General features: G+C 45.3%; 1 protein-coding gene across 1 annotated transcript in view; it reads left to right on the forward strand.

Annotated features, from left to right (window-relative positions):
- KCNQ3 (potassium voltage-gated channel subfamily Q member 3) overlaps nt 1-25,709 on the forward strand; it is a 382,118-nt gene extending 356,409 nt beyond the window's left edge. Inside the window, exons 10-15 of the mRNA XM_060201221.1 lie at nt 9,051-9,253; nt 10,782-10,884; nt 14,353-14,484; nt 16,402-16,500; nt 19,390-19,474; nt 22,249-25,709. Coding sequence (XP_060057204.1) covers nt 9,051-9,253; nt 10,782-10,884; nt 14,353-14,484; nt 16,402-16,500; nt 19,390-19,474; nt 22,249-22,956 — 1,330 coding nt within the window. The 3' untranslated portion in view covers nt 22,957-25,709. The remainder of the gene's footprint in view (nt 1-9,050; nt 9,254-10,781; nt 10,885-14,352; nt 14,485-16,401; nt 16,501-19,389; nt 19,475-22,248) is intronic.
- Nucleotides 25,710-25,959: the final 250 nt, after the last annotated feature.

The following is a 25,959-nucleotide window of genomic DNA, read 5'->3' on the forward strand; positions in this document are numbered from 1 at the left end:
AATGAGATATCACTTCACTCCTGTGAGAATGTCATACATTAGAAAAGTTAACAGCAGCAAATGCTGGAGAGGGTGTGGGGTCAAAGGAACCCTCCTGCACTGCTGGTGGGAATGTCAATGGGTCCAACCTCTGTGGAGAACAGTCTGGAGAACTCTCAGAAGGCTAGAAATGGACCTACCTTATGATCCTGCAATTCCTTTCCTGGGGATATATCCTAAGGAACCCAACACACCCATCCAAAAAGATCTGTGTACACATATGTTCTTGGCAGCACAATCTGTAATAGCCAAAACCTGGAAGCAACCCAGATGAGTGGCTGAGCAAGTTGTGGTATATATATATATATACAATGGAATACTACTCAGCTGTAAAAAATGGTGACTTCACCGTTTTCAGCCGATCTTGGATGGACCTTGAAAAAATCATGTTGAGTGAAATAAGTCAGAAACAGAAGGATGAATATGGGATGATCTCACTCTCAGGCCAAAGTTGAAAAACAAGATTAGAAAAGAAAACACAAGTCGAACCTGAAATGGAATTGGAGTATTGCACCAAAGTAAAAGACTCTGGGGTGGGTGGGTGGGTGGGGAGAATACAGGTCCATGAAAGATGATGAATGACATAGTGGGGGTTGTATTGTTAAATGGGAATCTGGGGAATGTTATGCATGTACAAACTATTGTATTTACTGTTGAAGTCACCATTTTTAATAGCTGAGTAGTATACCATTGTGTATATAGACCACAACTTGCTCAGCCACTGATCTGTTACTGAACACCTGGGTTGCTTCCAGGTTTTGGCTATTACAAATTGTGCTGCTAAGAACATATGTGTACACAGGTCTCTTTGGATGGGAGTGTTGAGTTCCTTACCTGAGTTTTTTTTATTAGTAGTTTAATATTGATTTACAAAATTACAAAATAACAGATACAACTCCATACTGTTCCTACCACCAGAGTTCTGGATCCCCACTCCCTCCAGTGGAAGCTCCAGCAATTCTCCCAAGATTGCAGATATGGGTTGACTATTATTTCTACAACTGTCTGTCTATATTTGTATAGATTTGCTCTTTTCCTTTACGTCCTATCCTCTCTTCCTTTCCAAGTCACACCTACACCTATTACTACATCCAAATGTCCCTTCCTTTTTCCTCTTCTCTGAGTTCTGATGGAGTCGGGGTTTGGGGCCCTCTGGTCATCTTCCCTACTACTTCCCCCTGCTGGGAGTATGGGTCAGAATTCTTTATGGGGTGCAGAAGGTGGGAGTTCTGGCTTCTTTAACTGCTTCTCTGCTGGACATGCATCTTGGCAGGTCAATCTATCCCCCCAGCAAGTTTCTATCTTTCCCTGCTCACATGCAGTTTTTCTGCCTGAAAAGCTCTCACCCTTTTCCTTCTGACTGTGGCTTCATGTCACCCTCAGGTTTTAGCTTCCTTACCTGGACTCTCATCATGTGACCCAGAAGCACTGAAACTGGCTTCCTAATCGGCATTCCCACCCATCCCAGAGGCCTGCCCTGAGTCAACTTCCCTTTTAGTCCCTTCCAGCATACTTCCTTGGCTTCCTAGTTATATTCCTTCCCTGTATATATCTGTTTGTCTATTGTGCATTTTCTTGGCCTTATCATAAACTCACTGGCAACTAAAACTATGGTTTGGTTTGGTTTTGCCACCAGGGTTATCACTGGGGCACGGTGCCTGCAGGATGAATCCACTGCTCCTGGTGGCCATTTTTACCAGTTGTGTTTTCTTTCCATGTTTTACTTGACAGGACAGAGAGAAATTCAGAGGGGTAGGGAGCTAGCGAGGTGGAGGAAAAGATAGACAGCTGCAGACCTGCTTCTCTGCTAGTGAAGATAGGGAGCCGAGCCGGGGCTTGAACCGGGATCCTTATGCTGGTCCTTGTGCTTTACGCCATGTGCGCTTAACCCGCTGTGCTACCTCCTGCCCCCCCCCCCCAAAACTGTGTTTTAAGGGCCTGGTGGAAATGCACAGGACAACACAAACATTACCATTCATAAGGACCGAGGTTCAAGTCCCTGGCCACCACGTTCAGGGTGAAGTTTCCTGAGTGGTGAGGCAACACTGTGAGTTTGTCTTCCTCTATCTTTCTTTGTTTCCTTCTCACTCTCCATCCCTCTGCCTTCATTCAAAATAAAATGATAAACAAAAAAAGAAAACATATCTACTGGGAGTAGTGGATTCATCCTGTAATCATTGAGCCCCTAGCTGTAATCTTGGTGATAATAAATAAATAAATAAATAAATAAAATGAAAATTATTTTTGTAGTCGCCATTATATACTCAGCAAGTTACAGAAGCTCTATGAGATAGTTAATGTATTGTTGTTGACTCAATAACTAACATGTGCTCTTTTTCACAAATGAGAAGTTTGAATCAGAAAGGAATAATGATAGACCCAACTATTTTAATTTTATTTACTTACATTTTTATTGTTAGGACAGGTGTAAATTGAGAGAGGAAGGGGAATGGAGAGGGAGAGAGAAGCTAGAGAGAGAGAGAGAGAGAAGGTCTCCCTCTTTATCTTCCTCTCCTCTCTCAATTTCTTTCTGTTCTACCAACTAAAATGGAAAACATAGCTGCCAGGAGCAGTGGATTCATAGTGCCAGCATCCAGCCCCAAAGGTAACCCTAGAGACCAAAAAAAAAGGCGAAACACCTGAACATCTACAGCCCTGCTTTAGCACCTGTGAAACTCTCTTCCCTTCAGGTTGGGGAGGTGGGGGGGGGGTACCCTTGGTAATATGTGGCCTCAGCCAAGTGCACTACTGCCTGGCCTCAACGCAAATATCTTAAATATGCATGTATTTAAGTTTTTTAAGATTTGTTTATTTATTTTAAAAGACTGAAAGAAGAGGAAGAGAGAGCCAAAGTAGAGCTCAGCTCTGATAGAAGGTGGTGCATGGGCTTCAATTTTCAGCCTATGGGTCTTCAGCCATGCAAGTTAGTGCTCTAATAGTCTGAGCCATTTCCCTGGGGCACTTGAGTTTGGATATTAACTACTGCACAGAGATCTGAGACTTGCTTGGAATTTCTATCAGTAGAGGTAGTATATTTATTGGGAGGAGGCAGGGGGTGGAGACAGGAGAGTAGAAGAGAGGAGGAAGAGGAGAGGGAGGAAAAAGAAGAAGGGGAGGAGAGCAGAGAGAAGGAGAAGAGGGGGGAGAAAAGGAAGAAGAGATAGGAGAGCAGGGGAGGAGGAAGCAGAAGAGGGAAAAGATTCATCTTTATTGAAGGAAGGTGTTCTTCTTGAACTAGTAGACAGCTCTGGAGAGACACACACAGAGCAGTAAGAAAGGGGACACTCACCAGCTTCCCTGGATATCAGTGTGGTGATAGATGTCCCAGCTAGGTCATCCTTTCACTCCTGAGCAGAGGTTTCAACTGAATTCTCTGAATTTTCTTGTTCCAAAGTCCAAGACCTTTCTTTTATACAGCATATCTTCTCTGCTGAGGCTGGACACATTCTATGAATGAGAAAGTCAAGTATTATATTTCTTTTTTTATTTTTATTTATTTATGTTCTCTTTTGTTGCCCTTGTTGTCTTTTTTATTGTTGCAGTTATTGTTGTTATTGAAGTTGTTGTTGTTGTTGCATAGGACAGAGAGAAATGGAAAGAGGAGGGGAAGACAGAGATGGGGGAGAGAAAGACAGACACCTGCAGACCTGCTTCACCGCCTGTGAAGCAACCCCCTTGCAGGTGGGGAGCCAGGGACTCGAACCGGGATCCTTCTTCCAGTCCTTGCACTTTGCGACATGTGCACTTAACCCACTTACGCAGGTCCTTGCGCTTTGCACCACATACGCTTAACCCACTGCGCTACTGCCTGACTCCCAAGTATTATATTTCTTACTTCACTCACGTGACATCATAATGTCTTTGGTATTTGCTAGGTGTTAGATACTTGTTATAGAAATTTGAACTGATTATAGGCTCTGGACCAATAACTTACCTTTTGGTTTCTCATTCTCAACCCTACTGACATTTTGTGTGAGATAAGAGAATTTTAATTTTGTTGGGGCTGGGTGGGGCCACACCTGGTTAAGCACACATGTTACATTGCTCAAGGTCCTGGGTTCAAGCCCCAAGTTTCCACCTGCAGAGGAAAAGCTTCACGAGTGGTGAAGCAGGGTTGCAGGGGTCTCGCTCCCTATCTCCCCATTCTTCTCAATTTCTGGCTGTCTCTATCTGATAAAGATAATTCAAAAATGGTTTTTAAAAAAGAAAGAATCTTGTTGTCTGAGCAACAAATACATTACATTGCGAATCCTCAATGGACTGTAATCTGTCACCACAGATTTGGGGACTCAGAAGAGAAAGGGAGTGTAGCTAAGAGGAGCTTGGGATCTAAATGCCTATGACAGAGTAAGATGCTGATTTGGCTGAAGGTACAATATATTGACACCTATCTTGGGGGAATATGAAAATGTGCACTTGTGACAACAAAGATCCTCTGAAACAGCATTTATTTCCTCCAGAAAGTAATCATTGAAACTGGGAAACTGAAATATATATGGGGAGATTGTTGTGAGAATGGTACTGTGCACTGTGGGATTTTAGCCATTTCCCTGACTTCCACCCACTTGCTGTTAGTAGCATCTGCCCTAAACAGTGCCAGCTCTGCCCCTAGCTGTTAACAGATGTTTGCTAAGGGCAAAATCTTCCCCAGTTGAGAACCACAGCTTTAATGAGAAAGTCCTTTGTCCAAGATCTCATTAGGCTATTACTGAAAAAAAAAAAAAAAAAAAAAAGGATGAAGTGCAGAGGTGCAGGGCATGGGTACCTAACTGGAGCAAGAGTAAAAGTGAGTCTTGAGGCGCATAGACTAAGATTTGGAGACATTGGCACCTTTGCATGAGAAGGGATGTAGATTTTTGTAGGTACAGGCTGTAGCATATGCAGAGTTTAGAAAGTGTTGAAGTTAGGAAAGTTGTATGGAGCTAAAGAGCACAGCTGGGCTCCTCTGGGACTGAAATCACAGTCAGGGGACAAGTTGCTTCTGTTAGAACAGAGAAACCTTGATTTCTCTTTCCCATGCCTGGCCAGTCTCTTTGCAGTTTTCCCAATTTTCTTTTCCTTCCTTCATTCCTCCCTCCATCCCTCCCCTTTCCTTCCCTTCACTTCTCTTCCCTTCCCTTCCCTTCCCTTCCCTTCCCTTCCCTTCCCTTCCCTTCCCTTCCCTTCTTCTTTTCTTTCCTTTTCTTTGCTGTTTTCCTTCCTCCCTTCCCTTCTCTCTCTTTCTTCCTCTATTTCCTTCTTAAATTTCTTCAATTCAGTCATCAGGGACTTCAGCTTCCCAGTGAAATCTGCTCTCAGCTCCAAGGAGGGTTATTCTTAACCAGCTCCAGAACATCCTCCTAGAACCAGGTCTGAATTATGCACCAGGAATCTACATGGAGAAAAGCAGATATGGGTTTAGAGTTTCAAGCCTGACTTTTGTCTTGCATTTGATTATCCTTTGGGGTCTAGGATTTCAGGCAACACAATTACGGACTAAGGCAATCTCCTACTCTGGTGGAGAAATGATTCTATAAGCCTCTTAGGTGCAATGACTATGAGTAACTCAGAGCTGAGACTTCTGATTTGTGCTCAGGGCATCAGATTCCTAACACTGTCAGAATCCATCTCTTATAAATCCCCCTCTGTGGCTGAGGGGTATTAAGTGAACACAGCTCAGCACAATTCAGACTGCTAGAGGTTGCAGTGGGGCATACAAACACCAGACAAGTAGACAGGAAACCTGAGAACACAAAGAACTGAGACTCTCTCATATCTTTCTAACAGTCAGCAATTACGCCCAAGTTTCAAGTCAGCACAAGTCATGGTCATTAGTTGTGTGTCGCTTGGCTTTGTTCTCCTCTGCAGCTCCTACACCCAGGTCACACTGTACTTTGCACAGTCATCCCGGCTTCCACCTGAAGTACATGGCTGTCATGAACAGATACACCCCATGGAAAGCCTAGTTTGCCTCAGGGCACTGCAGAACAGATAGAAAAATACTCATTCACGCAAAGTGCAAACACACCTACTGTGTGCCCAGCCTGGGTTAGATGGTAGGGAGAAAGCCTCTGAGCTGAGCATGCCACCGTGTGAATCAGATCCATGACTTCCCCCTCTTCCCCCACCTCCGCCTCCTCTTTTTCCTCCAGGTTTATTGCGGCCGCTCGGTGCCAGCACTACAAATTCACTGCTCCTGGCGAACATTTTATCTTTCCAGATTATTGGATAGACAGAGAGACACTGAGAGGAGAGGGTGTAGAAAGAGAGAGGGAAGGATACAGAGAGATCTTTGCACGGGTCTTTGCTCTTATCACTCTGTGCGCTTAACCAGGTGTGCTGCTGCCTGACCAGTGATCCGTGACTTTCTGCAGCCTGTGCTTTCTGAGAAGACTTTATTCCTTGTGCTCAGTAGAGTAAGGGGCAGAGGGGTAGAAATATAAGGGCAGAATGGATATCTTATAGAGCACCTATTTCATCCCAGGCTCTGTTGCTAATTCTTGACAAGTATCATTTCACAGCAACCAAGTGAAGCTGGGACTGTTTGCACCTGTAGTGGAGACTGGCAGAGTGGCCGTGGATTTTCAAAGAGTCACCTGGCTATAAAGAAGTAAAGCAGAGCTTATGGAGAGGTGGGGGGGTGCATCAGGACAAATTCAAGTTTGGCTTGTTAACTCTTTGTGCATGTGTATCTAGAACACTTTGGTTTGGTGAGATACAGTGATGCTTCTACAGATGTCATTTTTGTTGTTGTTGTTGTTATTGCTAAAAGTTCACTATTCAGAACTGACCAATTGAGAGAGAGACAGAGAGGTGAAGATACCACAGCATAGAAGTGGAATTTTTCTCCTGTGCAGTGAGATCCTAACTTGACCCTGAGTCAAACACATAACAAGGTAGGCACACTGTCTAGGTGAGCTACCGCGCCAGTCTACAATATTTCTTATTGTGTGTTTGTGTGTGTATATGTGTGTGTATGTGTGTTTGTGTGTTTGTGTGTGTATGTGTGTTTGTGTGTATGTGTGTGTGTGTGTGCGCACGCGCACACATGCATAAATGAGATCACAGCTCTTCCACCATTTATGCTGTTGGGTGTGTTTTAGTCTCTCTTGTCTTTACATGACTCTGAGAGTCGAAGCCCAAGCCTCAAGCATGCAGAGCCATGTGTTCAACCCCTGAGTTAACTTCTCACTCCCAGAATGATCGTTTTGAATCCACATGCAATGTCCAGTTACTCAAGAAACTGACAGTGCTGGAACATGTTTATCAAAAAATGTGACAGCCCGAGATGCAGTCATACCCATGCCTTACTAGACACCTGGAGCATAGCTATGAGGCCTAGTGACTTGTGGGTCACTACTATGGCTTTTGAAGAGCAAAGCTGATAGTAATATGATGGGAAGTGACTGGAGATTTCTGTTACGAAAAGTTACAGGCTCAGGACACCTACCTTCTGCACTCCAAAATAATTGTGATCCATACTCCCAATGGGGGAGAAATGGTAAGGGGAAGAACATCATAGAGCTCTGAACCCCCACTCCATCAGGACCCAGAAGAAAGAGGGAGGGACATTTGGATGTAGTAATAGGTGTAGGTGTGAGTTGGAAAGGAAGAGAAGATGGTACCTATAAAAAAAGAGAGCAAATCTATACAGATATAGACAGAATTGTGGAAATAGTTGACCCATATCTACAACCTTGGGAGAACTGCTGTAGCTTCCAGTGGAGGGATTGAGGCTTCAGAACTCTGGTGGTGGGAATGGTTTTGTAATTTTGTAAATCAATATTAAATCACTAATTAAAAAATCAAAAGAGTTACAGGCTCTAACTGGGACAGATATTACCTACTTCATAATCAAAAGGCATGCCTGTGATGGTTCTCTGTAGAAATAAACAAATGAAAGAGTGCCATTATTTTTTTTTCACTCAAGATCGTGGTGGTCCTGGAGGAGATACAGTGGATAAAGCATGGGACTCTCAAGCATAAGGTCCTGAGTTCAATCCTTGGCAGCCCATGAACCAGAATGTTATCTGGTTCTTTCTCTCTCTCCTCCTATCTTATTTATAAATAAATATATATACATATATATGTATTTAAATCATGAGTCCTTCTAAATTTTATCTCTGTGGGTATCTGTGGATTCCAGGTTAGGGTACCTGGTTTTTGTAACAATATCTATTCAAGAATGTTTGATAAGACTTTATTTGGTTAAGTCACTATCTGGGCACCACTGAGTGGCACAAATGAAGTTATTGGTGTGAGGCTAGTTATTGGTGTGGTGGCACACCTGGTTGAGCACACATTTTACAGTGTGCAAGGACCCAGGGTCAAGCCCCTGGTCCCCACCTGCAGGGGGGGAAGCTTCACAAGTGGTGAAGCAGGGCTGCAGGTGTCTCTCTGTCTCTCCCTCTCTATCTCCCCCTCTCTCAATGTCTGTCTGTCTCTATCCAATAGATAAAGATAATAATAAAAATATTTAGAAAAAAAAAAGACCCGGGTTCAAGCCCTTGGTCCCCACCTGTAGGGGGAAAGCTTCACAAGTGATGAAGCAGGGCTGCAGGTTTCTGTCTGTCTCTTTCCCTCTCTATCTCCCCCTTCCCCTCTAAATTCCTCTCTGTTTCTATCCAATAATAAATACATTTTTTTTAAAAAAAAAGTTATTGGTGCCAAGGAGAGAGAAACGGAGATGGACCAGAGGGTTTATGTGGGTAGAGCGGAGGCGCATATAATCATAAACTAGACATTTTAAACCTTGTATCTCATTTGAACTCCACAACTGCATATGAGGAAACTGAAGTTCAGGGCAGTTAATAAACTAAACCAAAGCCCAGTTGCTAGTCATCTGTCAAGCTGAGATCCGAAGCTGAGATCCCTGCCCCATTCCAAGCTGCTATATCAGATTGTCCAGCATCATAGGCGATGCCTTCCCCATCCACGAAGGGAAGAGGATTATGACTCTATGTGGAGAGGGGTGGGGATTGTGAGAGCCTGCACTGAAGGAGGAAAATTGTTCACTTGTGCTTATTTTGTAGCCAAAAGCTGGGTCTCTTGGATCGGGTTCGCCTTTCTAATCCTCGTGGTAGCAATACTAAAGGAAGGCTATTTACCCCTCTGAATGTAGATGCCATAGAAGAAAGTCCTTCTAAAGAACCCAAGCCCGTTGGCTTAAACAATAAAGAACGCTTCCGCACTGCCTTCCGCATGAAAGCCTATGCTTTCTGGCAGAGTTCTGAAGGTAATGTCTTTCTTCTTCACCACCTGTCTCCTTCATTCCTATATCTGCCATCTCACCTCCTCCCCTCCATCCCCCTAACTGAAGAAATCTCCAGTCTAGGGGAGTTGGGCGGTGGCACAGCGGGTTAAGCACACTTGGTGCAAAGCGCAAGGACCAGCGGAGGATCCCGGTTCGAGTCCCCGGCTCCCCACCTGCAGGGGAGTCGCTTCACAGGTGGTGAAGCAGGTCTGCAGGTGTCTATCTTTCTCTCCCCCTCTCTGTCTTCCCCTCCTCTCTCCATTTCTCTCTGTCCTATCCAACAACAATAACATCAATAACTACAACAATGTTAAACAACAAGGGCAGCAGAAGGGAAAATAAATACAAAATAAAAAAAAGAAATGAAAAAAAAAAAAAAAAGAAATCTCCAGTCTACAAAGTAGCTTGATTCCTATCTTCTGTGGGCCAACCTCTTGCTTGGTTCATCTTGACAGGGTGAGCTGGAGGCAACTGTGATAGGTAGTAATGCCTCCTTATCCTCAGTTTAGCTTTCTGGAGTTTCAGCTACGTGTGACCAACTGGTTAGTCATGGCCCAGCAATATTACCTGGAGTAAGATGTTGAGGGCAGGAGGGAAGGAGAGAGAAAAGGAGGGAGGGAGGGAGGGAGAGGGAGAGAGAGAGAGAGAGAGAGGCACCACAGTCACCTAACCGTTATTACAGCATGTTATTTATATTGTCTTATTTTATTACTAGTTATTGCTGTCTATATTTTTACTGTGCCTAATTTTCATCCTGGATTTGTATGTATTGGAAAAAATCTCGTAGGGTTTGGTTCTGGCTCAGGGTTCAGACATGCACTGGGGCATAGATAAGGGCAAGGGGGTTACCATATTCCCATAATTTATCATGTAGGGGCTTCTCAAGCTTGCTGTTTTTCTGGGCCAAAGTCACAATTATTTGTATATATCCCCTCCAAGAGCCTGAGCACTTGACTCCAAGGTTCCTAAGTATGGCCTCGATGGGGTTATTGCATGGAGGTCAAAGGCAAGAGGACCAGGCCCACAGTAACATTGGGGCATCAGTGCCCCCTGGAGGGAGGGTAAAGTGCAAATATAATCTCAGGGGATATAGAGGCAGAACCTCTGTGACCCTTCACTTATGCGAGGTGAGGAAGAAGGCACAGAAAGTGAGGCCCCCTCAAGGTCATGAGAGTAGTAGCTGGCAGAATGTGGACATAGCTTTGTCTCACACGAAGACCCAACTATGTGCTCTTCTCAGCTTCCAGGGGGGCATTGGGAAGCCCAGAAGTCAAGCCATCTCCTGCCTAATACTCTCCAGCAATCAAGTGTCCTGAAGTCTGATTCAGATTTCTGGTCATAGACAGGCTATGCTGGGAAAGGTTAAATGATGTTATAATTGGGATAGATTGTTTTCTGCAAGTGGAAATAAAGACTCCAGGCATTGCCTTTAAAAGGTTCTGATTCAACAGGCTCCTCAAGCTTCACCAAGTGTCGTGACCTGTCATTAATCTGTGTGTCTCCCTCCCAGATGCTGGGACGGGTGAGCCCATGGCAGAAGACAGGGGCTACGGGAATGATTTCCTCATTGAAGAAATGATCCCTACCTTGAAGGCTGCCATTCGAGCCGTCAGGTAATGCCTCCCTCTCCCCCTAAAACCTCTGTCTGCCACCCCTGCCTCAACTTTCACAGGATATGGCTTTGTGAAGGTGGATTTATGTCCCTGGACTTATTCCCCTTATGAACTCACCATGGGTGATTCATGCTCACATTTTGATGAATTGTTCTCACAGCCTCCTGAGACTATGTGTATTCCAAATCTGGCTTTTTGGCCTTACAGTGTGCTGATGAAAGTGGTGAACTGAGATGGAGCATTCTTCTGACATTCGTTTTCTATTCAAGTACTATCTTCATTTATCTAGGTTTTGTTAATTAGCATATTCAATATAGGGTCGTTGTCTGTGTCAGATAAGGCTATCGTCTGCCTTGGTTATTTATGATTTGTTTAAGCTTTCTGCAGGAAAATTTAAATATGCTACTGTATTAAAGTAAACTTTGATAGGGCTGGGTGGTGGCACACCTGGTTGACTGCACTCCTTACAATGCACAAGGACCCAGGTTTGAGCCCCTGTTCACCAACTTCAGGGAGAAAGCTTTGTGAGTGGTGAAGCAGTGCTGTACGTGTCTCTTTGTCTCTCCCTCTATATATTCCCTTTCTCTAACAATTTCCAGCTGTCTCTACCCTACAAATAAAGGTAATATTTTTTTAAAGTAAGTTTTGATCAAGATGTAGTTTCCTAAGTACTTCATACGATGCCAGTGAATTCTAGACACTAAGTTGGAATCTTTTTAAATAGATGTTCTTTCTTTTTAAAATTTTATTTTATTTATTTATTTATTGGATAAAGATGGAGAGACATTGACATAGGAGGGGGAAATAGAAAGGGAGAAAGAGAGACACTTGCAGATCTGCTTCACCACTTGGGAAGCTTCCCTCCTGTAGGTGGGGGGCGGTGGCTTGAACCAGGGTCCTAGCACACTGTAACGTGCACTCAGTCGAGTGTGTAACAACTCAGCCCCTGAGTTGGATTCTTTAAGAACTATCTGCAGTATTTTAAACAAGTGTTCCAGTCCAGTAGAGCAGGGAGGCGCACTAGTGCTATGTGAGCTTCAACAAATCTACTGACCTGGTTTCTTATGGCATCATCACATACACTATGAGAGAAAGATCACTGCATGAACACACTACCTGAATTTATAACTGGTTGCATGATCAGAGGAGACCAGCTAATGGATCTCTGCCAACCTGGAGGGATGGCTCTGCCTTGATGTTCCATAGTCTGACCCCTGCTTTGTTGGTTTTGACATTTTCATGAATGCCTAATTCAGGGCTGGCCATGCCTTCCTAAGAAAAACAGATACTATTTTAGACTTTATACTTCTTAGGCCTCTGTTGCAAAGTATTCAACGCTAACTCTGTATGCCTACAGAGTACATAAATGAATGGCGTGACTGGATTTCTAATATAATTTTGCTTTCATAAGCAGGCAGTGGACCCTAGTCTGGTGACACTTCCATAGATGAAGCTAAAGGCTAAACTTATAACATATGTCTTAAAGAATTATCAGTAAATTAGATGGTGTAAACTATGTGAAAATAGTGTTTAGAGGGAGTCGGGCGGTAGCGCAGTGGGTTAAGCACAGGTGGTGCAAAGCACAAGGACCGGCTTAAGGATCCCGGTTCTAGACCCCGGCTCCCCACCTGCAGAGGAGTCGCTTCACAGGCGGTGAAGCAGGTCTGCAGGTGTCTATCTTTCTCTCCCCTTCTCTGTCTTCCCTTCCTCTCTCCATTTCTCTCTGTCCTATCCAACAACAATGACATCAATAACAACAACAATAAAACAACAAGGGCAACAAAAGGGAATAAATAAATAAAATAAAAAATAAGTTAAAAAAAAAGAAAATAGTGTTTAGAATCTGGACCCATGGAAATTTCAATAGTGAGCCAAGGTTAAATACACTATTTAAAAAAAAAAAAAAGAGCCTTGCAAACGGAATCTCCTGGGATAGACTATATTTCTTGTCACTGGCATGTGGTCAGTTTTCAGTGACACTATACTCAGTAGGAGCTGATTTCGTTAAGAAGCATTAGCCTTCAATCTTTTGGAAGAGGTTTAAAAATAGATGTATTAACTCGTCCTTGAAGGTTTTGTAGAATCCATTTGTAAAGCCAGAAGATCCTGGATTTTTGTTGTTGGGAAGGTTCTTGATAAGTGTTTCAATTTCTTTGGCTGTTATTGGTGGTCTGTTTGTGTTTTGTAGATTCTCCTGATTCAGTTTTGGAAGGATATATGTTTCTAGGAATTCTTCCATTTCTTCAGGTTCTCTAGCTTGGCATATAGTTATTCACAGAAGCTTCACAGGGTCCTTCTGTCCTTCTGGTTGCTTTAGGGTTCCTTTGTTCCTCTTCTGCTAAGTCTTTAAGGTATGCAGTCAGGCTTTTTAAATTGAGATTTTCTCTTGTTCCATAGTGTGTGCCTGTATGGCTGTGAGTTTCCCTCTAAGTACGGCTCCAGCTGTATTCCCAATATTCTGATAGCTCCTGTCTCCATTTTCCTTGGATTCTTACAGCATTTAAATTTCTCCTTTGAGTTCCACCTTGACCCAGTAGTTAAGTAACGTGCTGTTGAGTTTCCATATTTTGGGCTTTTACTTTGTTGTTACCTGTTAGCTTAATTCTGTTATCTTACAATTGTATTAGTCATTATTAAATCACTAATAAATTTTTTTAAAGCACTAAGCATCCCGAGTATTTTCTGTTTCTCGGGAAGACAGAGGAGAGGATTTGACACATGGGTGTCCTGATTCACTAGCTATCTGAGAAAACTCACAGAATGCCAAATAGCTGTTCATTTCCAGGGTTTCACAAGTCAAGCACAGACTTGAGATAAACTTTACATTATCAGCACTAGGGCCCTGGCAATGTGCTGATGAATATGGGCCACAGTCACATCATCTATGAATTTATCGATTAGCAGGTTGCTAAAAGAAGAAGAAGAAAAAACTCTTAGTGCTATGTTTGACCTCTAGTGAATATTTAATAAATTTTAGCTTTTATTTTAACTGCTATTTTCATAATCAAATTACTTGATTATGAACTACTTGAAAAGAAGTAGTTAACAAAAGAGGGACAAAATCCAGCCTAACTGCGTTTGGAACAAGTAGGACCCAAGATCAAGAACTGGAAGTCCTCCTCTTCCTCTTTCACTCTTTTCTTTTTTCTTTCTTTCTTTTTTAATTTATTTATTTAAGAAAGCAGACATTAACAAAACCGTAGGATAGGAGGGGTACAACTCCACACAATTCCCACCACCCGGTCTCCATATCCCATCCCCTCCCCTGATAGCTTTCCCACTCTCTATCCCTCTGGGAGTATGGACCCAGGGTCATTGTGGGATGCAGAAGGTAGAAGGTCTGGCTTCTGTAATTGCTTCCTCGCTCTTTCACTCTTTTCTTCCCTGCCCCTGATGTAACTAGACCTGCAGAATAGTATCCTTTAGCCTCTATTCACTATGAACAAACACCTGTACTTTGCCTTCCAGAATTCTACAGTTCCGTCTCTACAAAAAGAAATTCAAGGAGACTTTAAGGCCTTATGACGTGAAGGATGTGATTGAGCAGTACTCTGCGGGCCACCTTGACATGCTTTCCAGGATCAAGTACCTTCAGACAAGGTGAGGCAGTCACATCTCCAGGAACTTTCCCTCCTGACCACTTCTTCTAGCGTTTGCCCTTCTTCCGTAGCCAGTCAACAGCGTCAGGTTGAGCCTGATGTAAAGTTTCGAGACCTCCTTTGAATCTGGAGAGGTGGCAGTCGTTGACTATGTGGGTCATAGTCTGTCTGGAGCCGCAGGGGCAGTTCGGGTCGTCTCTGGCTCCCCAGCGATGGAACATAGCGGCGCACCGGCCATGGCCTGTTCGTTAGCGATTGAGGAGGGCCCAATCATAACGTGCCAGGTCAAAGCCGGGTTGACGCTTGCAGGGGTCTGTGATGAGGTGTTTGTTCTTTACCTCAGCTGACTGCCAGCTCTGTTTCCAAGAGACTGGAACAGAGAAGTTCAGTGTAGGCGTAGGGGACCAGATTGGGTGACGAGACGTCAAGCGTTGGACAGGGTGGGCGAAGATATCCGCGTATATTGGCAGGTCCGGTCGAGCATAGACGTGGGAAATGAACTTAGATGATGCCGCATCCCGACATATCTGGTGGGGCGATGTTGCTGAGAACTGGCAGCCATGGAACCGGGGTGGAACGGATGGTTCCAGAAATTATCCTGACCACTAAGGAAGCAAAGCCAAGTGAACCTTAGAACTCAGGGAGAAGGAACTCAGAAATATTCCAAAGCACATGGAAAAAATTCATGGATAGACATGTTCCTCCTCAGTGACTACTGGTAAATACATGATCAAAGCAAGCTATGTGGAAGAGATTTTATTATCTTCACATGGCCAAGGTCAAATGCCCTGATCAGGTCTCATAGAGAGAAAGCATACCTTCATTGGGCCACTGACCATGACCCTTGGTGCTTTGGAAATTGCCAACAAAACTGTGGGCATCTAAACGGAGTTCCAGGGACACACCTGGTAGAGTGCACATGTTACTATGCACAAAGACCAGATGCAAGTTTATCTGATAGAATTTCAGGCACATGTGTTTGTGTGAGTTGTGTTGAAGCCTGACTGCCTGCAGGATGAGTGCATATGCCCAGTTCTCCTGATTTTGCAGGAGGTCTGGAGAAAGAGGAACAACTGAAGGTGGCTCACCGGAAACTTTCGAATGCAAGTTCTTAGTGGTCCTGGACTTGTCATGAGCTTTCAAAGATGCTTCCACAGTGCTACCTGCCCCAGCCATATAGTATAGAGATTTTGTCTCCAGTTGTGCTTTGGAGAGGCAGGGCCAGAGATGTGATGCCTCAGGCAGACAAGCAAGCAGGGTGTGCTAGTTAGTGACTGCCTGCAAGGCAGATAAGCTTACGGAACTCAGATGGACTGCTAAAGACAGGATACAAAACTTAGCAGGAGAAACTACCAAACTAAATATTTGCGGATGAGTCAAAGTGCTGAAAGGCCAGAAAGGATTAGAGTGCACGAGATACATTTCCATACGAAACAACGTCTGTCCTCTCCTTGACTGTGGGTCCACTTCTTCCTACACTTGGCAGAGGAGTGTTTATAGTCCCGCTGAACAAGGAAAGATAAGATTCTGAGATTATAAAGGAACTCCTTTTCTATCTCCCCCACTTCCTTCTTCCTCTCTTTTTCCCTCTTGCCACATTCTTTCTTTATTTTTTATTATCTTTATTTATTGGATAAAGACAACCAGAAATCAAGAGGGAAGGGTGAGATAGAGAGGGAGACAGACAGAGAGACACCTGCAGCCCTGCTTCACCACTCGCAAAGCTTTCGCCCTGCAGGTGGGGACCGAGGGCTCGATCCTGAGTCCTTGTGCACTGTAACATGTGCGCTCCACCAGGTGCACCACATTTTATTTCTGCACCCTACTAAGGTGAGAATTAAAAGGTTGTTTTCCTCTCTTCCATGTAAAGCTCTCTGTAATGCAACCCTGCCTTTTTTGTGTGTGTGCTTTCTTTCAGAATAGACATGATTTTCACCCCTGGACCTCCATCAACTCCAAAGCATAAGAAGTCTCAGAAAGGGACAGCATTCTCCTACCCATCCCAGCAATCTCCCAGGTGGGGCTGTGGGCAGGGCCTGCAGGCTGTGTCATGTCATGTTTCACAATCCCAGAGCTCAGCTTGGTTCCCGTATGGTTGAATGGTGTTGCCTTTTCTAGAAACAAAATGAAAAGTGGGGGCCAGGTGGTGGCACACCTGGTTAAACACTCACATTATAGTGTGTAAAAACCCAGGTTCAAGCCACTGGTCCCCACCCACAGAGGGAAAGCTTCAGGGATGGTGAAGCAGGGACTCAGGTATCTCTTTATCTCCCTCTCCTCTTTCAATTTCTCTCAGTTTCTATCCAAAAGTAAGTAAATAAAAAATGTTTTTAAAAAAATAAAAAGTGAAGCCTCTTCTGATTCATGACCCTTTGAAAGGTTTCTGCACAAAAGAGCTACTCGCCTTATTTTCCCAGACAGGGTGGCCGACAGCTCCTGTCTGTGGCTATAGAAAACAGAAGCCGCCCTCTCTCACACTGAGACAAGAGGGTGTGTGTGTGTGTGTGTGTGTGTGTGTGTGTGTGTGTGTGCGCGCGCGCGCATGTGTGCATGCGTGCACGTGTGTGTGCATGTGTGTACGTATGTGCGTGCACATGTGTGCGCGTGTGTGCACGTGTGTGCATTGTGTGCGTGCGCGTGTGTGCGTGTGTGCACGCGTGTGTGCGCACGCGTGCATGTGTGAGTGCGTGTGTGCACGTATGTGCGTGTGTGCACGTATGTGCGTGTGTGCACGTATGTGCGCGTGTGTGCACGTGTGCATGTGTGCGTGTGTGTGTGTGCATGTGTGCACGTATGTGCGTGTGTGTGTGTGTGTGTGTGTGTGTGTGAGAGAGAGAGAGACCACAACAGGAAGACAGACGATGCCAGCAGAGCCTGAGTGCTCACCTGCTCTAACTTTACCTAGTAATCACCTAGGATTGATGGATTCTTCTCCCAGGACTAAACCGAGAAGGAAATCAGAGGTCAGAGGCCTCTGGTAGCCTCAGAAACATGCGGAGCATGATGACAAAGAGCTTCACCTGGGCCCTAGGGCTGGACTGTGGAGACCTAGAGGCCACTTGCCTGCCCAGTGGTGCTAATCACTACCCGGCTTGGTGCCTGCGCTACAAATCCACTGCTTCTGGAGGCCATCTTTCCTCCATTATTGTTGCTGTTGTTACTGCTGTTAGAATTGGACAGAGAGAACTTGAGAGAGATGGGAAGACAGAGAGGGAGAGAGACAGACAGACACCTGCAGACCTGACCTGCTTCACCACTTGTTAAGTGACTCCCCTGCAGGTGGGGAGCCGGGAGCTTGAACCAGGTCCTACTATGCCAGTCCTTGCTCTTTGTGCCACTTAACCAGTGTGTCACTGCCTGACCCCTCCTGAAATGTCCACTTGTAAAATGGCTTCAGCGTTCAAAAATCCTACGGAAACTCAGAAGCAAACTGGTGAGCAAGATTTAGCCCAGGGAACACCAGGAGCTCTCAGACCAGGGCCATATGTGAGAGAAAACAGCAGCTATCTAAAGGTGTCCAGCATGGTGGTGGTGGGCCCCAGCTAGGCTCCTGGCAGGCTCTTCTCTAAGTCGAACCTAACAGTACGCAAGTGAATGGGAAGCACCGCAGACATGACTGTGCACGGGGAACAGCCGCTCGAACTGTGCTCACCATACATCAGACCTAACGGCGCACACAAAGGCACGTAGCCTAGAGGAACTGCACACTCTAGGACAGCAAGCTATGTTCTTGACTCTGCTGTAAAGCCTTCTGGAAGCAATTTAATACTTAGTTCTGAGTTTTCCTGCAGAGAAGATGAGTGAGGTACCACTGTTGAAGACAGTAAAGCACTCTTCTTTCCAGAGCGTCTGTACCTCTAGAGTTAAGTGACCTCAGGGACCCCATATTGACCTGCCAGGTTACGTGCACATAGCAGCAAGTGCAAGGACCCGGGCTCTAGACCCCATTACCCACCTGCAAGACATCTGCTTCACTAGTGGTGAAGCAGGTCTGCAGGTATCTAATTTTCTCCATCCTCTCTCTCTCTCTCTTCCTCTCTCTCTCTCTTTTTCCCTGTCCTCTCTCAATTGCTCTCTGTCCTACCTAATAAAAATTAGAAATAAAAAAGAGGGGGAAGCCACCTGGAGCAGTGGATTCTTAGTGCAGGCACTATGCCCCAGTGATAACCCTGGTGGGAAAAAGGGGTGGGGGAGTCGGGCGGTAGCACAGTGGGTTAAACACACACAACACAAAGCACAAGGACGGGTGTAAGGATCCGGGTTCGAGCCCCTGGCTCCCCACCTGCAGGGGGGTCACTTCACAGGCGGTGAAGCAGGTCTGCAGGTGTCTGTCTTTCTCTTGCCTTCTCTGTCTTCCCCTCTTCTCTCCCATTTCTCTCTGTCCTATCCAACAATGACGACATCAATAACAACAATGATATCTACAACAATAAAACAACAAAGGCAACAAAAGGGAATAAATAAATATATATATTTAAAACAGTGGCTTCTTCCATGAGCAGGAGGGTAAGAATACAGTTGGCAGGGTAGCAAAATAGCTCACCTGGATAGTGCATCAGCTCTGCCATGGATAGTGCATCAGCTCTGCCATGCTTAGACCCAGGTTTGAGCCCAGTCTCCACTGGATTTAAGGAAGCTTTGATACCAGTGCCTTTACTCTTCTCTCTCTCTCTCTCTCTCTCTCTCTCTCTCTCTGTGTGTGTGTGTGTGTGTGTGTGTGTGTGTGTGTGTGTGTATCAGAGAATGTCAGTCTAGAGCAGTGAAGCTACAGCAATGACCAAGGAAAAGTCACTGAAAAGAAGAATGACAGACAATTCCAAGGACATGGCCCATGCTGGAGAAAGAACCTAGCACACAGGCAAGACAACTGGGTGATGTTACAGAATCATTGCCTTTTTCTCCCCAGGCACGAGCCGTATGCAGCCAGAGCATCCACATCAGAAATCGAAGACCAAAGCATGATGGGGAAGTTTGTGAAAGTTGAAAGACAGGTAGGTCTTTCCCGCCCCTGAAGACAACACCTAAAATTATCTGTTTTCTTCTTATAGGAAGCCTGTGTACCTGAGTGCTTACTGGCTAGAAAAGGATACAGAAATCAGACCCTGGTAGCATCTGTGGTTGGACCTGCCAGCTGATGTCTCATCTGCTGTGCACTTTCCTCACCTGTAACGGGGATTTTAACAACTCCCGCGATGAGCAGATTCAAGTAAACTATGCAGACAGTAGTCAGCACACAGTCCACATTCATCAGATAGAAGCTCTTAAATTGTGCAAGGCATGTTATCCCCTTCCTCGCGTTTCTGAATCCTTCATCTGCCTTTCCTCAAAGTCCGTCTTAGCGTGTGATCTGTGTGAGGAGATATGACAGGGAGGAAGACTGTGGGTGAGGCTTTTTCAGAAGATTAAGAGAAGCCCGTTCTCTTCCAGCAACCTCTGCATCTTGTCTGTCTCTGCTTGCTCCCTCTCTCCCTCCCTCCCTCCCTTCCTTCCTTCCTTTCTTTCTTTCTCTTCCTTTTTCTTTCTTCCTTCCTTCCTTTCTTTTTTCATTTCTTTCTTTCTTTCTTTTTCCTCCTTTGTCATCAGGGTTATCTCTGGGGCTCAGTGCCAGCACTATGAATCCACTGCTCCTGGCTGTTATTGGATAGGACAGAGAAAAAATGGACAGAGGAGGTAGAAAGGGAAAGAGAAAGACACCTGCAGACCTGTTTGACCTCCTGTCAAGCGTCTCCCCGCCACACAAGTGGGGAGCCGGGAGCTTGAACCCAGATCCTTGTGCAGGTCCTTGCACTTTATACTATGTGCTTTTAGATGGGTGCACCACCCCCAGTCTCCTATATTTCTAATTAGGGGAGGTGGAAACTGAGAGGGGCAGGAGAGAGAAAGAGAAAGATAGACACCCACAGACCTGCTTCGTGAAGCATCCCCCTGCAAGTGGGAAGTGGGGCTCAAACCTGGGTCCTTGTGCCTGGTAATGTGTGCACTCAAGCGTGAGCACCCCCACAGGGTCCCTGCCTGTCCTTTCAGTGGTAATGAGGCACATTTTAGTGTACGTTTGTTTAACTTCACATGAGTCTCGTTTAGGAATCGTATCAGTCCTCTTATCCATAACATAAAATTGGATCTACACAGAGAAGAGAAAAAAAAATGGAAAGATTTGTTCTAGTAGATGAAGAATACTATTTTGTTTTCCACTCAACATTTTATAATCTCAGCTCTGCTACTTAGCACTTGGAATGTTCACCAAGTCATTTCATCTTTTGAGCCTGTTCCTTTACCTGTAAAATAGAGACAGGATGATATTTATCTCATAGGGTTCTCATAAAAGTTAAGTGAGTCAGTGCCATTTCAGTGCATCTAAGAGGCAGATGCCTATAAACTGCTGTATAGCATTGTCAGAAATGGTGCTGTGCTTCAAACCCACATCTGTAAGAAGGTTTGATACAGTTGTTGGCAGTGTTTCCCCGTGAGCTACGAAGTATCAGGGCGAGACCATCATACACAGGTGTGCAGACAGTAGCAATGCTGCTATTGATGATTTGCTGTTCTGTGGGCAGAAGCAGGTAAGGATTCTGCTGTAGATTCTATGGGCTTCCACAGTTCCAAGGCTAGGTCTTCATTCCTGAGAAGCTCATTCTTGCTGTCTTTGAGCCGTCTCTCAGGGACTTACATCGCCGTGTACGTGAAACATACACTACCAATTCACATGCCTCTAGCCAAGGCACTATTTGAAAATTCAGAATATTTGCTCCTTGACTCAAACCATAGCTGCAGGGCCACCTTTTCCTAGAGAACAAAGGCGGCTTCTTTTTTTCTTTTTTTTTTTTTTCCCTCCAGGGTTATTGCTGGGCTCAGTGCCTGCACCATGAATCCACTGCTCCTGGAGGCCTCCCCTTTCCCCCTTCATTGCCCTTGTTATTGTAGCCTCGCCATGGTCACTATCACTGCCATTGTTGATGCTGTTCGTTGTTAGATAGGACAGAGTAATGGAGAGAGGAGGGGAAGACAGAGAGGGGGAGAGAAAGATAGACACCTGCAGACCTGCTTCACCGCCTGTGAAGCGACTACCCCGCAGATGGGGAGCTGGGGGCTAGAACCGGGATCCCCACGCGGGTCCCTGCACCTTGTGCCACATGCACTTAACCCACTGCGCCACCGCCCAACCCCTAAAGGTGGCTTCTAACACACATCATCCACCCATCTCTCTGCCTCCTGTACTTACTTACTGGAAAGCTCCTGCTCAGTATTTACTTATTTCCTTTGCCTACAGGGTTATTGCCCAGGCACTATAAATCCACTGCATCTAGAAGCCATTTTTCCCATTTTATTGGATAAGACAGAGAGAAATTGAGAGAGGAGAGGAGAGGAGAGGAGAGGAGAGGAGAGGAGAGGAGAGGAGAGGAGAGGAGAGGAGAGGAGAGGAGAGGAGAGGAGAGGAAGATAGAGAGGGAGAGGGAAAGATAGACACCTACAGACCTGCTTCAGCTCTTGTAAAGCATCCCCCCTGTGGGAGGGGAGCCAGGGTCTTGAACCGTGATCCTTCATACTATGTGCACTGCCCAGCCCCCCAGTATCTTTTTTTTCAAGTATGACACCCATACATGTGGAGAACTAGACATTAGTGAGCATGAACTCATTAGTCAGTGATCTTTAGGACTTGCAAGAACACTCCTCCTTCACCAGTATGTTCCTGTGCTGTCTTAGCCAAGGTCAGCATCTCCTGCCTTCAGAAAAAACAGTGATCTCTCTCCCTCCTTGCATTTTCCAGGTTCATGACATGGGGAAGAAACTGGACTTCCTTGTAGACATGCACATGCAGCACATGGAACAGCTTCAGGTGCGCGTTGAAGACGACTACCCCACCAAGGACGCCCCCTCACCAGCAGAGGTGCAGAAAGATGATGACAGGGCTTCGGATTTGAGAAACATCTTCTGCAGTTATTCTGAGACAGGCCCGCCTGACACTCCCTACAGTTTCCACCAGGTGTCCATCGACAAGGTTGGCCCCTACGGGTTTTTCGCCCATGACCCGGTGAACCTGCCCCGCCGGGGACCCTCTTCCTCCTGTGAGAACACCTACTTAGAGAGGCCCACTGTCCTGCCTATCTTGACTCTTCTGGACTCCCGAGTGAGCTACCAGTCTCAGGTCGAACTGCACGGCCCCTTCCCAGACCGGGTCTCCCCCCGGCAGAGACGCAGCATCACACGGGACAGCGACACACCCCTGTCCCTGATGTCAGTCAACCACGAGGAGCTGGAACAGTCGCCCAGTGGCTTCAGCATCTCTCAGGACAGAGACGATTACATGTTTGGTCCGAGCGGTGGGTCAAGCTGGATGAGGGAGAAGAGGTACCTCGCTGAAGGTGAAACCGATACAGACACAGACCCCTTCACGCCCAGTGGCTCCATGCCTCTGTCATCCACAGGGGATGGGATTTCTGATTCCATATGGACCCCCTCCAGCAAGCCCATTTAAAAGTGGTCATGGGCGGGCTGACTCCTTGTAATGTATACAGACTTGGTCTCACTCAAGGCTGTCACGTGACACTTCGCAGTGATCACAGACGGCGGCACCAGATGTATGCATGTGCCCGGTGGCCTTCCACCGGGCAGGGGCCTGTCATGGCCTCTCTCCTCCCCATGTCACCACGATGACACCGCTTCCTTTTAAGCATGGTTTGCATGACGTTCCACTATATAAATGGTACCACTAACCTCTTCTAGGATATGCATTTATTTGCTGTTCTTATTTTGGACCACGATGGGACCAGTACTGGGAGAAATTATTTCTGAGCCGTGCTATTTATCTGTTCGGTTGACTGGGGTTTGGGTATCAGTTTGGTAAGGAAGGAAAATTGTTTTAGAAATATCTCAAACCACTGCCCTTTTGTGTAAAACAGTCCAGAAATTAGCTGTTTTATAGAGCAAATGAATCATGATCTCAACCTAAATGTGTTGCCTCTCACAGAAGCTGCCTACAGAGATGTAACATCAGGAAAGAAATGAAATGCCTCTCCCATTTCCAAAACCAAGGAATTGGGAAAAAAAAATTAAGGAAAAACTGACAGAAATATCTAAAAGCTCTCAAAAGGCCCTGATCTGGTCTGTCATTTCAAGCCACAGGCCTCACAGTTTCCTCATCTGTAGAATATAGTGGGAATTTCAGATGTAGTATTCTGGATGAGATATAAATTGGGGGGGGGGGGGAGAAGGCACATATGGTAAAAAAAAAAAAGTTTCCAGTTTATGTAGCCAAAGATAATGAAATTCATTAGAGGTGGGTGCCCTTCTCGGGGGCAGGAACTAAATTCAATGCCTCCAAAGCGGAGTTCCAACTCACATTTCTCCCATGATACTTGTACAAAATATCCATTGCAAGGAAGATAGAGCCAGGTGGGCACACACAGATGTTTTGGTTCCTGACCTGTAAACATGAGAAACCTTAAATTAAACCTTAATTTCAGGCCAAGAGATAAGCTCAGGTCACTCGTTCGTCCCTTTCAGAGCCTGACCTGAAGCCCAGTCAGCAGCCTTGCTCCTTTGGCTGGCCTCCCCCCACACCATCCACTGCTCCACAGCACAGGACCCCAGGATCATACCGGGGGCCCCACACGCTGTGTCCTGTGGATAGTGCTTGTGGGTGCAGTTGAGCCAGCTGAAGGTAGCTAGCTAGCTGCTTTGAGTGCATTCCGTTTTGGATTCAGGAAAAAAAAAAAGTTAAAAAGTAAGCTAGCTACACTACCTGCGAATATGCCAGTTAGTAAAACTTCAAGAACTATACAATTTTACAGCTTCAAAATTTTAAAACCACACATAGCCGTCAGAACAGTTGACACGTGAATGGAGAGCAGTACCCCTACTGATTCCATGGCAACACTGAGCACAAGCCAGACAGTGGCCCCTGAGGAGGCTTCCCTCACTGCTCCCTGACCTGCTGTCCTAGGATGGGTTCCGGCTTGAGCTGCATCATCATTCAGCCTGCGGTAGCATCACTGTCTCATTCTTCTCACACAGAAGCAGTGGCCATGGAGGGTTGCCGTGGTGACCACCAGGACAGTCAGTATGGTCCAAACTAATAGCTCTAAGGAGAAGCTACTGCTGTTCCCCTTTGCAGTTCTGTCAAGAGCCATGCAGTTGGGGCTGATGGCTTCACTGTTCGCTAATGCAGAGGTCTTTGCGTTCTGTTGGAGAAAGGAACCATGTTCAAAAAATAAAAGACCAGTTCCCTTTAACTCCCATGTTAATAGGTACTGTGCAAACGACTCAGTAAGGACTGAAGTTTGATTCCTGGAATTTTAGGAACCTATAGCCAAAGCCCGAAGTTCCTGGCAGAGAGCAGCCTTGGGAAAAGTAGAACGGGGATTGTATAGGAAAGTCTTACAAAACAATGACTGTTGAACTTGGAATCCTGGATGGAAAGTACACGAGAACGGGCACACACACTGGACGGGGAATCCCTTCCCCTAGAATTTTCCATTTGCCTTTTCAGTAATCTAATGGGATTATTTCCCCACCTGCCTGATTCCTTTCAAGATTACTGAAAGTACCACTGAGGTTGATACCCTGTCCTGAGGGTTTGGTTCTTTATCCTGCCCTTCCTGGAATGTTTTACCAGAAATTAATGAGCTTCCTACCACCTACCATGTTACTGTGTTCTTCCTTGTACATATGCGTTATCTGAAACAAAAGCAAAGCAAACAAAAAGATAGAGAAGGAATCACCACAGATGCATTTCTTCCCCTAACTGATTAATATTCCTGTTGAATATACTATCCTCGGTATCTTACCAAAAAATGAGATGCATTCTCCAGAAACTCATTGGAGTTCTTGTCTGGGAGAGTGAGACCTCCTCATCCTCAAGATCAAATAGTTACCATGAATATAAAATGGGAGGATCAGCATAGCTTCTGTCAGTCAGCTACCAAGGATTGAAACTTGTATTAGTTTCCTGACTGCAGGAGGGCAGCCCCGCTTCCCTTCTGGGTCCTAAGGTCCTGAGAATATCAGGGACTTGGGTCTGTGCTGATTGCCACTGTTTGCAATATGTAGAAAATTGTGTTTTGATCAGTCTAGACAAAAAAAATACATTTTTACAAATGATAAAATTATAAACATTATTAGAGCTGTGCTTTATCACCTAAGAGACCAAAAACAACAAGGCAAAAGCAAGGGGTCTTCTGGAATATTTTGCTTTGATGTTCCCTGTTCTGAATACATTCCAGAAAGCAAGTGTATCTGCTCAAGTCTCCTGTCCGTAGACTGTATCATCAGTAAGACTGGCATTGAGGAAGCAAAAATTTTAGGGTATGGTACTGAAGTACATCTTAGGAAAAACAGTGTATGTACTGACACAAAGATCTTTGACTTAGATAAAGGAATAGAAGGGTGAAGTGATACCACAGTATCACATAATAATAATAGTAATAATAATAATAGTCTATTTTGGGGTCATATTTGTCTATACCAGTGGTTCTTTAGC

The sequence above is a fragment of the Erinaceus europaeus genome, chromosome 1 (genome assembly GCF_950295315.1).
Source record: "Erinaceus europaeus chromosome 1, mEriEur2.1, whole genome shotgun sequence".
In the NCBI taxonomy this organism is placed as follows: Eukaryota; Metazoa; Chordata; class Mammalia; order Eulipotyphla; family Erinaceidae; genus Erinaceus; species Erinaceus europaeus.